The sequence below is a fragment of the Mustela erminea genome, chromosome 4 (assembly GCF_009829155.1).
Source record: "Mustela erminea isolate mMusErm1 chromosome 4, mMusErm1.Pri, whole genome shotgun sequence".
In the NCBI taxonomy this organism is placed as follows: Eukaryota; Metazoa; Chordata; class Mammalia; order Carnivora; family Mustelidae; genus Mustela; species Mustela erminea.
Genome location: NC_045617.1, coordinates 15497012 through 15509954, shown reverse-complemented (window position 1 = coordinate 15509954; position 12943 = coordinate 15497012). Strand labels below are relative to the sequence as shown.

At 51.1% G+C, this 12943-nt stretch overlaps 1 protein-coding gene across 2 annotated transcripts in view; it reads left to right on the top strand.

Moving 5' to 3' along the window:
• The window catches only part of MTHFD1L (methylenetetrahydrofolate dehydrogenase (NADP+ dependent) 1 like), a 186457-nt gene extending 175471 nt beyond the window's left edge, over positions 1–10986 (top strand). For both annotated transcript variants that reach the window (XM_032338740.1, XM_032338743.1), the window contains 2 exons: positions 3784–3904; positions 10620–10986. In XM_032338740.1, coding sequence (XP_032194631.1) covers positions 3784–3873 — 90 coding nt within the window. In that variant the 3' untranslated portion in view covers positions 3874–3904; positions 10620–10986. The remainder of the gene's footprint in view (positions 1–3783; positions 3905–10619) is intronic.
• The last annotated feature ends 1957 nt before the right edge of the window (positions 10987–12943 follow it).

The window sequence follows — 12943 nt, the reverse complement described above, 5'->3', positions numbered from 1 at the left end:
GCAGACACAACAAAACTACAACAATATATTGGTTAAGTAGAACTTTACAATTCTATCACTTCAAGTAACAGAATTTGTAGTCATTTTTCTACTCATGCCGAGAATATTCTTTGACTTACAATGGCTACTTATAAGGATATGAGTATTTTCTTTTTAGGTTTAACATATGTTTACATTACAGAACTCATCGTTTCTACAAAATAAGCTTAACCCAAAAATCAGTAAGGATTTGGAAGCTTTGTTGTAGTTAAAATTGGGGTCATGAAGGGCAAAAGCCCATGTTTTTCAGCCTTTGTAAAAGAATCCATTAATGCAGCATGACAAGTAAGTACAATTTAGTGGCTCCCCCGTTATTTTAAGCCGGGGGCCGCCTTAGAGGATGCACAAATAAAGTCAACACAGATCACCTCTGACCCCAGGCAAGGGGCCAGAGGTCAACTCCCAAGGGCTTTCCAAATTCTTTCTTTCCCATACTACAGTTCTGACTCTTGTCTGGGGCCCCAAGCCCTTGATAACAGAGTTTTTTAGTGGGAGAGAATTTGATGTGAGTGCATTAGGTCTCATTAACATCATTCCATATTGTGTCTGCTCAGCAGGAGAAGTTTTATTTTAAAGGTAGATTTCCCGGGGGATAGCTCTCTGTCCATGGGGCAGGGAGTCCCTTGTCTCTTCAGACCGTGTGCCTTCCTGTCTGTGTTGCTGGTCCTGATTCTTGGAAACGACAGTTGCATAATTGGAAAGGAATATGGGAGTCTTCTGATTGAACTTCTTTTCCCCCATCTGAGAGATATGGGTTGAAAAGAGAGGAAACATATTTCACACCTCCCAGCATTTACTATCATGGCTCCTTTTTGTTCCCTGTTTTGCTCTGAAAGCATCAGAATGACCAAAAAGATGCGTGTTTGGCTTCACTGCAGCCAGTAGGCCAGCGCCAGGAACAACATCAGCTGCACCCTACCTTTGCCAGCCTCTGTTCTGCTGATATCAGCTAAAAAAGTAATGAGGAACTGTGGAACTTTCACATCAAGAAAAAGAGCACAGACGAGCAGGCAGTGGAGTTGTGTTCCCTCCAGCAGAAGCCGCCACGGTGGCTCTGGTCAGGTGGGCCACGCACACTGCACAGGGTTCTTCCTGGGCCTTCTCACCGTGTGTGGAGGCAGGCCTGCCCCCCACCGAAGCCTGCTCTGGGCCCAGGAGCTTGGCGGTCGGCAAAGCAGCAAAGTCTGGGTGACGTTCTTAGGACTAAATGTGCCTTTGACCTCCAGAGTTGATTCACAGGATGGGGCAGCATCACTGTGACTGAAAATGATCCATCATTTCTTCAGCTATAAACTGCTCATTCCTTTGCCCAGATCCACATGCCTGCACACATTGGGAAGGCATCGCCAAGGGCCCACGCTAGAGTGAAGTTAGGCAGGAAAATGGCTATGACGTCCCTGCGGGGACTTGGACACAGACGACTGGCAACAAGTAGCAACCGTTGCCACCAGTGGCCTCTGTGTTTCGTGTCCAGTGCCAGCGGAGTGAGCCTGGGTTTCTCCCTGGGGTCCTTCCGAATATGTGCAGCCACGATAGCAACCACAGAAAAATAGTACTGCTCCGCCGGGAACAGGAACTTAACAACACGCTGTCCACATCAGTGGAGTTTGAAAACAGGGAGCAGGCCGTGTGCCAAAACTTTATTTGCAGCTAATTGTTCGGAACACAGAGCACGTTTTCTCCAAGACCTGTTACAAATGGTAGCCGTACTCCAGGCCGGCCTCAGAAGCCTTTTCCGCCCACAACATACCTAAAGCGCAATCCCGTGCAGGTATAAGACAGGAGCTCGCCACCACACAGCACGGTGTCAGTACATTGAGCTGCACAGGGAGCATGCCCCGTGGCTCCCTCACTGCACCCTCGGGGAGCAGTGGCTTAGCCAGGCCAACGGGGGCACGGCTGTCAGGTGCAGCAGGTATTTCCAGGCCCCTCCCTCCTCACCGCTTCTACCAGGGGGAGCCTCCTTCCCAGTGCAAAAGGCGGCCTCCCTGGCCACGTTGTCCAAGCGATGCTTCTCGAATGGTTACATGCACACGCATCACAGGAGTGTTGCTGAAATTGCAGATTCTGATTCAGCTAGCCTGAGACAGGTTCTGAGATTTGAGGTTTCAAAGAGGCTCCCAGTGATGTAGATGCTTCTGGTCCATGGACCCGTGTACGAGCAGCAAGAGGGTGGCAGCATCACGGACAGGGGGTATACGGCGTGGTGCATGGCAGAGGGGGAGATGCCAAGTCAGTGCCCAAGCAAGTGAGAGAGCTGAGCTCTGTTGCCAGGCGGGAAGACGTGGGCGGACTGTGGAGCTGTAAGTGCTGGCTGTTACACAGCCTCAGCTCACTAGAATGGTCTCCGGCCAGGACGGGCAAGAGTTTTGCAGGACACAGCACGTCATCCTCAAAGAGCAAAGCCAAGCACAGTCCCAGGTGTCTCCTCCACAGGACTGCGTGCAGCACTGCTTTCCGAGCATCCTTGCTCTGAAAAGTGCAATATTAAAGCGTAGTAGGAAAAACTGAAATAATAAGGAGTAGATCATCCAGGAGCCTCACGATCTAGGTCCTTGTCCGTGTTTTAGTGTGTGAGTCACCCAGGGAGTCAGCAGTTTTCCCCAGGATGCCAAGGGTTTCTGGTGCAAGGGGGCAGAGACAAACTTCACCAAACCCTGATCTGGACAGAGTGCGGCAAAGCTTCGAGGAGCGGGGGCCTGGGTTTAATCATGTGTCCCCCACTGACGTGCTGGATGTCCTCGAGCCCCTGCCTTTGCGCCTGAATGCCCTCTGTCTTCTCCAGAAAGTGGGGCTGAAGTCAGTACCTACTTCTCAGCATGGCCAGGGACTTAACTCAGTTAGCCGTGTAAAACCCACAAACCCACAGAGCGCTCCGGCGGCCATGGTGGCGGCTCAGTGAGTCATCTGAGGTTATGGGCCTGGAGTCCAGTTTCCCATTTTGTGGCTTATCACCTGTGACCTTGGACAATTGGCTTAGCCTCTGTAAACCTTGGCATCCTTCCTCGTGGCATGGAAATAAGGAAAGTGTCTACCTCACAGGGTTGTTGGGAGGGTCAAAAAAGGGAAACTTGGCCCAGCGTCTGGTGTGTCGTAAACCTCAGTTACTGGTCCTAGGTTTCCCAGCTGCCCTCCATGAGTTGTAGGTTTTACAAAAACGTGTCTTGGGGTGAGGAGGAAGCTGTTGTTTGGTTCACCCTCTCCCACCGGCCCCTTCATCTGAAGGGGCTCAACTTTTTTAAGGATGTGATTTAGAAAGAAAGGGTTTGGAAATCAGCATCGCAGAGATGTGCTGTGTGGCCGTGGCGGGAGGGAAGTGGTCTCTGTTTCCAGGAGGCGGACATCTGCCTCTTCTATTCCATTTCCTGAACAAAGATTGAAATAGCAGGTGGCGAATTTAAAGAGTACAGGTGCAGGTGCCTGGATGGCTCAGTGGGTTAAAGCCTCTGCCTTTGGCTCAGGTCATGATCTCAGGGTCCTGGGATGGAGCCCCGCATCAGGCTCTCTGCTCAGCAGGGAGCCTGCCTCCCCCTCTCTGCCTGTTGCTCTGCCTACTTGTGATCTCTGTCAAATAAATAAATAAAATCTTTTAAAAAAAAAAAAAAAAGAGTACAGGCGTACAGGACCTAAAGGTAGGGCGGCCACGTTGAGTCACATAGGGAATTCTGGCCATTCCGTGTTCCGTGTTTGGAGTGATCGCTTTGCAGCATCTGCTAAGAGAGCGTGTTTTCTTTTTTCCCCTAGATGAGCACCATGCCAGGACTGCCGACCCGGCCCTGCTTCTATGATATAGATCTTGATACAGAAACCGAGCAAGTTAAAGGCTTGTTCTAAATGAACCCAGCTTCTGCAGGACCTGACTCAGGTAGGCTGCTGTGCCTTCTACTGGCTTTTTCTCCCCCACCCCCAAATACTTTTTAGTTTTATTTTGTTTGGGTTTTCTAGTATGTACGACAAAACGCGGTCTGATAGGTTGTCTCCTGAGTTGGTTACTGTGAATTCCTGCTTAATAAGAGCCTGCAGCTTGGGCCACTCCTAGAGGTGGATATGCAGTTAGATGGGCTCCTTTGCAGCACAAGTCACATTATGTCCCCTCTGGGTATAGATTTGTTGAAGGCATCTCTTGCCACAAAAAAAGGAACCTTATAGGGGCGCCTGGGTGGCTCAGTCAGTTAAGCATCTGCCTTCAGCTCAGGTCACGATCCCAGGGTGCTGGGATCAAGCCCCGAGTTGGGCTCCCTGCTCAGCGGGGAGTGTGCCTCTCCCTCTCCCTCGCTTATGCTCTGTCTCTTGCTTTCTCTCTGTCTCAAATAAATATATAAAATCTTAAAAAAAAAAAAAGAACTCTGTAAACTCATAAAAAGAATATTTCCAGCATTAAAGCTGGCAGAGTGCCCGCCCTTACTCACGTGGCCCACCACCCCCGTCGCAGCCCACAGCGACGCCTGCGACCACGGACAGCACCGCACACCGGGTATGACGTGCTCTCGCGGGCGCGGCTCGCACGGGCTCGGGTTTCATTGACACTGAGGCGCAGTCCGAGCTTACCCGCCTCGGCTGCTAGTGACAGAGTCGCCGGAACAGAGTGTCAGAATCGAAGCTGACGCGTGTGCTCCTTCCCTCTCCGCTCTCAAAATACCCTATTGTCCTGCCCTCGCCCTCCGCATGTGATGAAGATGATAAAATGACTCTGGCTTCGTGAGGAAGTGCTGTGAGGGCAGTGACATAGGCGTAGGCGCGTGACAGAGCCCTAGTTTGCTGTTGACCTTCTGACCCCAGGTCGGGAGGCCCGTGTGCTCCAGGCCGCACCGCCGGGGCATAGCCAAAGCCGAGGAAGGCGAATCCGCCCCCGCGGGGACTGCTGTGTCTGCGGTCATTTTAGAAGCCGAACTCAAGCTTCCGACCACCCCGCTCTCGGCACAGAGGCAGACTCCCCTGACGAAGGAATCGGGGTGCGTTCCTTCCCTGTGGGGCTGTTGTCACCACGTCGCACGTCAGGACAGCTCAGAACAACAGGAGTGGTTTCTCCCGTGCTCTTGGAGGCTGGACATCTGGAGTCAAGGTGTCAGCCTAGTCTTGCCCCCTCTGGACTCTGGGAGAGTCCGCGCTGGCCTCTTTTCCCTCCTGGAAGCTGCCAGTAACCCTTGACGTCCCTCTGCTGAAGCCACACCGCTCCGTCTCCGCTTGCACAGCCGAGGCCTACTCCCTGTGTGTCGCTCTGTCTTCCCGCAGGGGCTCCTGTCACATGGCATCAGGGCCCACCTCACTGACCGCCTCTTCACTCAGTGACATCTACAGAGACCTTTGCCGGCTTCAGTCCTGGAGGTCAGGACTTCGGCCTGTCTAGTCGGGGACAATCTAACATGTCACACTCAGCGTGGACCTGACAGGGACCCTCGGCTCTTATACCACCAGACAGACACATGGAGACAGGACAGGTCCTCTACCGCAGAGGGCCCAGTGAGCCATAGGAAGGACAGAGCAGCCGAAATGAGACCCCTTGACCTCTCAGGGTCCACCCAGCCTAAGGGGACTGGGCTCAACCTGGAGCTCCCGTAGGCAGCCCTGAGCAGTGGGGGGTCCCTAGTCTTACTCCTGTCTCCCCCTCGGTCCTGCCGCCACACCTGCCGGCTCCTGTCCTCACTTCCCTTCCTGAAGAGAAATGGCCAGCCTCCCGGGCCGTGCCGCCTGGAAGACTCCCCTCAGCCATTGGCAAGTCTCGAGGCTGCTTTTCTTCATCCCATACATCAAACGTGTCCTCCCCGTGTTCTCAAGCCACATTCCTTTTCCCAGACGGCCCCCGTGCAGTCTCCGCGCTCACTCCTGTCGCTGTTCCCGAGCCCGGCACCCCTCCCCGCTGCCGGCACCCCGCGGGCCTGCCTGACGGGCTGACTTGACCTGAAGGCCGTTTTCTCCGGTTGCCTGAGTGCTGGCCCGGAGCCAGGCAGACGGAATTCCCGCAGGAGTCAGTGTGGGGACGTGGCTTTCTTCTTGTGTGAGTCTTCGTTCCTGACAGACGCCAAAGAGCTAGGCTGTGACGAGAAAGGTGGCGACCGGGCCTCTGTGAAATCACCTTAACCCCAGGTGCGGAGGCGTCTGGTGTCGGCGTGTGGTGTTCGGTGGTGACTGGATGTGTTTGTCCCCGAGGAGCGGGGGCTGTGTTCCCTTCAAACCACAACCACGGTTCACATTTGTGTCAGTTCGTAAAAAGAAAACTCCACCAAAGGAACCCAGGGGGACTGATTTACCCAGGAAGCCTGTACACGGGAGCCTGGATGATGGTGTCGTTTGGTCTTCGGGTGGCACTGTGTGTTTCGCGTCCAGAACCCGTCATGCCCTGCCGCTGCCGTGTGTCACTTCTCCCCAGAACAAGTGTGTGTCGCCCTTCGCCTCTGACGGACAGTACTTTCCCACCCTTGGGGTCCATTTTCATCTGTCCTCCAAGAAGGTGCTGAAAACCCAATTATGCCTTCCTCATTGCAGTTAAGACTCAGGTAACGCCCAGGGACACGTCCGTCACTTTGCTGTCACGGACACTTAGATCCTTTGGCTTGTGTTCCCTCGGGGTTTACTGAAAGCTCGAGCAAGGGTTGGAGGCCAGGAGGTTGGCCTGTGCAGATCGCCTCGGCGTGCCCAGCCCGGTGCTAAGCCCCTCGCCTGGGTGGTCACAGCGCCCCCTGGAGGCAGGCGCTTCCCCTGCGTGCTGAGAGCTGGCCGCCGAGCAGTGGCCCCGACCCACAGGACCCACAGGGCTCTTTCCCCTGCTCCGCCCGCCACTCCTCCCATGGCTGGCACCGGTCGCTTCACCGTCCCTGTCGCATGTCATGCTGGCATCAGCCCAGCGAGGTGAGCAGTTTTATTTCGGTGCCACGAAAACTCTGGTCCGGGGAGGCCAGTGCGTGCTCCCGCCGCACAGCTGATAGACCTGAAGGCCCAGGCTCCTCCGGGATCTGCTCACTCGCTCACCCCGTCCTTACGGCCAAGCCAAACTTACAGGCAAGGGAACTTTGGCCTGTTCTAGAAGATGCCAACCAGTTATTTGAGCAGACCTATAATTTGGGGGTCATCGGGTGATTTTTTTTCCTAACAAAAGACAGTTATTTGGGTATTAAAAGCGATGACTTTGTCCAAGCTCTTTTATAACAGGGCTGTCTCTCACTGAATGTTGTTTTCCCTTCCCACTCACTCCTCCAAGCCTCCTCTTGTGAGCTGTCCAATGCCATTTCTAGGCTCGCTGGGCAGTGGTTCAAACACCATCAGTTGACCCTTGCTTGCACCCCCGAAAACAGATCTGGTGTCACGGAAGAACACCACCGTACAAAGCAAACATTCCTTCTCGGGGACTCTTTGTTGTTGTTTCTGTTGTTTTGTTTTGTTTTAAGATTTTATTTATATGAGAGAAAGAGCAAAAGAGCAGAAGCAGGGGGAGAGACAGAGGCAGACAGAGAAGCAGACACCCCAGTGAGCAAGGAGCCCGATGCGGGATTCGATCTCAGGACCCCAGGATCATGAGCTGAGGGATTAACGACTGAGCTACCCAGGCGCCCCCGGGACTCCTCGATATAATGACCCCACAGACAGCCTCTCTGTTTCCTGTGCCCTCATGCACACATCAGTCAGGGACCACCTCTACCGACATTGAAGGTCTGTGGCTGTTAAAAGTACAAAATATAAAAATGTGAACGTTCAGATGACAGTCAACTGAGACAGATTTGGGCATCGGAAGAGGAAATAAATGTCTGGTTGGTTGCTCTGCTCCCGTGGTGGTCGGACTCCAGATCTTTCCGTGCACTCGGCTGGAAGCCGCACGCTCACTACTCTCCGTGGCCCCTGCTGCCGTCTGCCCCGTGGACGACTGACATCTGCTGCCGACTGTTACTCTCCGTCCCCGCCCTCTGCTCTCCTGTTCACCTCACCCTCTAGGAAATCGCGTGAGGCTCCATATGAACCGAGATGCCAAAAAGTCCCCAGAGTTGAGCTCTTGCTCCTTTCTGGGGTCCCCTGTGGTGCCTTCACTGTTGTCAGAAGAAGGGCCCGATTCCTTCTTCTCCATGGCACCAGACGCAACCAATTAAAATACATCATTTGTCCCAGTGGATTGGACCCTGCCACGATACTCTTTAGTCTTTTGTTTGAAGGCGACTGGACTCGGACTGGATTTTTCCCCTCCCTTTTGGTATCTCATTCTGAACCCTCACCCTATATCTGAGTCGCAGCAGGCTCCAGGCAGACACTATAAAGTCCGGTAGATTTCCTGAAGAATTCACGTACCCGCTTTGTCCCCAAGTGTGGTTGACTAGAGTCCAGCATCAGACTGACTCTAGCCCTCGTCTGGATGTTTGTTATTGACCAAGAAGGTTTTTTCTAGAATAGCACATGCAAAAAAGAGTGTCATACCTGCTCATTTCTCCCTAAAGAGCTACCTTCAGAGCAGGAGTGTTCGATGATATTAAATAATCATAAATGCGTCTTGAGTGCGGTTGCTGCCGCAGCCCTCCCTGGGCAGGGTTTGTCATCCCCAGTCCATAAACCACAAGGTTTCGGGGCTCCCGAGGGTAGCACCTGGGCTCTGTGCTTTGGGTCCTTTTTTTTTTTTTTTTAATTCAACTTTTATTTAGGGGACATACAATGCAATGTACGTTTCTGGAGTCGGAGTCAGTGATATGTCACTTACAAACAACAGTCAGGGCTCACAGAGACTATCTTTTCAAGGAACCACTCAAAAACCACTGATCACGATTATGCTCCAAGAAAGAGGTTAGTGAGTGTGTCGTCCCGGGCCATCCTTGGAGTACACAGTTGGAAGCCCAGGCCACTTAAATAAAAGATGGTGAGGACGGATTCAGCGATGCCATCTTTACCATCTCACTGACATCTGTCGAACTAAAATGGAATATTTTGAAGCTTAATAGGTGGGAAGTTCTTAACTCCCTTTTAAAGAAACTTTTTTGGAGATGCCTGGGTGGTTCAGTCATTTAAGCGTCCGACCGGATTTGGGCTCAGGTGATGATCTCAGGGTCGTGAGATCGAGCCCCGAGTTGGGCCTCACACTGGGTGTGGAGCCTGGTTAACATTCTCTCTCCCTCTCTCCCTCCGCCCACTCACACACTCTCTCTTGCTCACTCACCCCCTCCCCCACCCCCCCCCCCCAAAAAAGAAGAAACTTGTTTGGAAATGCTTTGGTTTCTTATCAGTCCCATACCAAGATAGAATGTTTCATATGTTCTGTCTTCGTAAAATTCTGAAATTTTTTTTTTTCCCTGAATAACTGGGTAACAATGAACAGCCGATTCCTTTTTAAATTCTCACCATAGCGATTGCTTTTCCAATTCGTAAAATCTGTATTCAGACGTTTTGTACTTCCGCCAACAGTCTGCCTTTTCTTAAGACCTGGAACCACATACTCTAGGCCCCTTTAAACACTAAACCACTGGATACTAAGGTCACGCGGCTAATCAGCTGGTCTTTAGCACACACAGGTTTGGAAGGTCCTCCCAGACTTGCCCTCCCTGGGTTATTTCCAGTCCACGAAGCCCACCACCCCCCTTCCTCCACAGGCCTCGCGGAGCCTCAGGTCAGGGAGAATCAGAGCCACTGAATGAGACCAGCCACCTCTCTAAGGGGGGAAGGGAAGGACGTGCCGTGCACACCAGGCAAACACCTCCCTGCCTCACCGCAAAAAATATTTTTTTGTTAATGATGATTATGCTTGCCGGGCGTCTGTTTTCTGTGTACTTCCCTGACTTGAATCAGATGCTCGGGAAGTATCCCGAGTTCCCGGTGTCCTGTCTTCGTCACTGTCTTGAGTTCTGAAGCTAAGCCAGCATCCTTTCCGGCTCCAGAGCCCTCCGGCGTCGGTGGGAGGCCGACGCGCTGTTCTCCTGCCCAGTGTGAACCCCTGGCCCCACAGATCGACTCCTCCATGCGTACATTCAGAGTGAAGGCCCAACACCCTCCTTTTCAGTCCCTGCTGCCGTGGTGACCATGTGTTTTCTGGAACTCGGGTGTGTGTTTATTCTTTGTAAAATGTAGTTAGACCATTTTTCCTTCAAGCAGATGGCAGGTTCCGGCCGCATCGGAGTTTTAAGATTCTTTGAGAGGAAACAAGAAAACTTCAACATCAGTAAGGTGTTTTTGAAGGTCCAGACCTTCTCCCTTCCATTTGCGCCCTAAATGCATTTTTCCGACCTCGCTTTCTGTGGCGACCATAAGAGAAATCGAAATCCAAGGCGACAGGATTCCTAATCTAAAATCTCTAAAATCCCGAGCGTTCTCACTCAGCAGGATCCTAGAGACTGTAGAGCCCAAATTTAGAATTTTGGAATTTCTGCCTGATCTTCTCAGGGCTCGGCTCGCTGCCTGCAATGTGCGTGGTCTCGGTCGCACACCCTGGGCTTCTCCTCGGCTCTTAAGTAAAAAGACTCCAGACAGGGATCCCAGCCTTGTCTTGTGAAGAGAATCCCTTATTGGCTGTCGAATTTTCTCTCAGTTTCCAGCTTTTTAGAGCCCTAGTAACAGTTTAACACCACAGGGTAAAAAGCTGTTCTTAAACCCCCGGAAACATGTTTTTTGTCTTCCAGGCTCACGAAACAGACTACTCTTTGCCTTTTTGCTGCCACTGGAGAAGAAAGTGAATTTGAAATACGCCTCTTACGCAACGCGGGAGCAATGGGGAAATAGGCCAAAGATTTATTCTTTGTTCAAGACCAAATTCTGTGTGCAACCAAGCTCGCTGTCCGGTAAAAGGACCTCCACCGAGTTTGAAAGAAACTAATTTATTTTCCATTTCTGCAGAGTTTACATTATTTCCCACTGCTTACACTTCAGAAAGTTTATTTTATGGGGACAGAGGGATTAAAAGAGTGTGAACTAAAAGGTAGCATTTTCCACTCTGGAGTTTTCTATTTTGTCTTTGAACTGCAAATAAACATGTGTCTAGAAAACCCACCAGTGAGTTTTCCATGCCAGATAAAACTCTGCTCTCTAGAGGTAACGGTTCATGCTGGGGTTGTGACCTGACACCGATCTTCTGGAAGACTGTGAATACAGCCAGGGCTTTGGAAACCGAACAAGAAAGAAATCACACGCACGCTCAGGCACACACTCGCTCACACACAGAAATATCTGGCCCGTTGTGAAATCTTCTGACTGCCGGAGAGTGGTAATACCCTGGAAAACAAAGTGCATTTTATATCTAGAACTGTTTTCAGCGCCAGTAAACTTGGCATCACTTACCTAAAAACTAATGGGTTGATGCGTTTCTTCCCCCAGTGAATGAATCTCAGTGGCCGTTAAGCTCCCCCAAGGCCCATAGGCAAAGGAAGGAGACTCTTAAAGGTCAGGTGTTTGGCAAGTGTTTGTCCATTGGTCCAACCCTTCCTTAGTAGGAAAGAATGTTCTATGGCTTGGACCCTCTTCCCGGGAGTTGCTGACCTTTTTTTGATTCCATGTTTTCCTACAATAACATAAAATTATATCAACGTTAAGACAAAACCAAGGATTCAGGAGCAAACAAGAAGGGATTGTCCTCTCAGCAGTGTAAGGACAGTAGTCACCATAAATATCCTAAACGTCCTGCAGGCACATCCTGCAGGAGACCTTGACGTCGGCTCTTTCCTGCATCCTCTTGCACTGCCCCCTTCAGTGACCCTGCTCCGTAGTTGCTTTGCCCATAATGTGTCTTTATGCACAATTCAGTGTGTTCCAAAACATAGCTTAATAACTAGAAAGTCCCGGGGTGCCTGGGTGACTCCGTTAAGTGTCTGCCTTCGGCTCAGGTCATGATCTCACGATCTTGGGATCGACCCCCACATCGGGCTCCCTGCTCAGCGGGAAGTCTGCTTCCCCCTCTCCCTCCAGTGCTCCCCCTACTTAAACTGTCTCACTCTCTCTCTCTCTCTCTCAAATAAATAAATAAAATCTTAAAAACTAAGCAATAAATTTAAAAAAATAACAAGAAAGCCTCCCCACACCAAGACTGTGTCTCAAGAATGATTTAGCCTGGTGGTCCTGAAGAGTGTGTGTGGTGCTCCCCCTCCCCGTCCACAATCTGGGAGACCCCTCTCCAAACATAGCATCAACTACCTAACACTTTGAAGGTTTGGAGGGTCCACAGTAAACTTGTTCTCTATGTGATGCCCTCAGGAAGCAGTCTTGCTCAGGAGTTCATTTTCAAGTTCATTTTTTAAGCAGTTGCCTTGTTATTCTTCATAATTTTCCTCTGCTATTCAGTTTCATTTTCTGTTTTTCAAAGTGTTTTTAAGAAATCTTTTTTTTTTAAGATTTTATTTATCCATTTGAGAGAGAGAACATGAGAGAGGAGGTCAGAGGGAGAGGCAGACCCTGTGGAGCCAGGAGCCCAAGGCAGGACTCGATCCTGGGATTCCAGGAACATGACCTGAGCCAAAGGCAGTCGCTTAACCAACTGAGCCACCCAGGCGCCCTAGAAATCTACCTTCCAAGGGCTTTAGACCAGAGACTTCTTCCCTTATCTCCTTTCACCAGGCAGTTGGCCAGTTCACCAAAAAGAAAAAATAAAAGCAACCCAAACACAAATGTGGGAGAGCTTTTCAAGTGCTCGTGATGAATGGCCGGATAACCGTGCCCAGGTGTTGCTGGGCCCCCCAAACTACTTTCCCATTGTGTGGCTGGCATGCTCTGATGGCTTCGTTTTCGACTACTTACTAATCTGCTATAATACGCTCCTGCCGAGGGAGGAGGAGCCTTCGCTGATAAGAAAGGTCTTCGGCAGGTTCATTAACGGGCTTGTCAATTCAATGACCTGAGGCCTTCTTTACAGGGAAGAGCTCGTTTATCTACCGTTGTCTTCTGAGGCAGAGGCCTAAGGAAAAGAGACCGTACCACATTTGACGCTGTCGTTTTAAGTGAGAACTCTTCCCAAGAA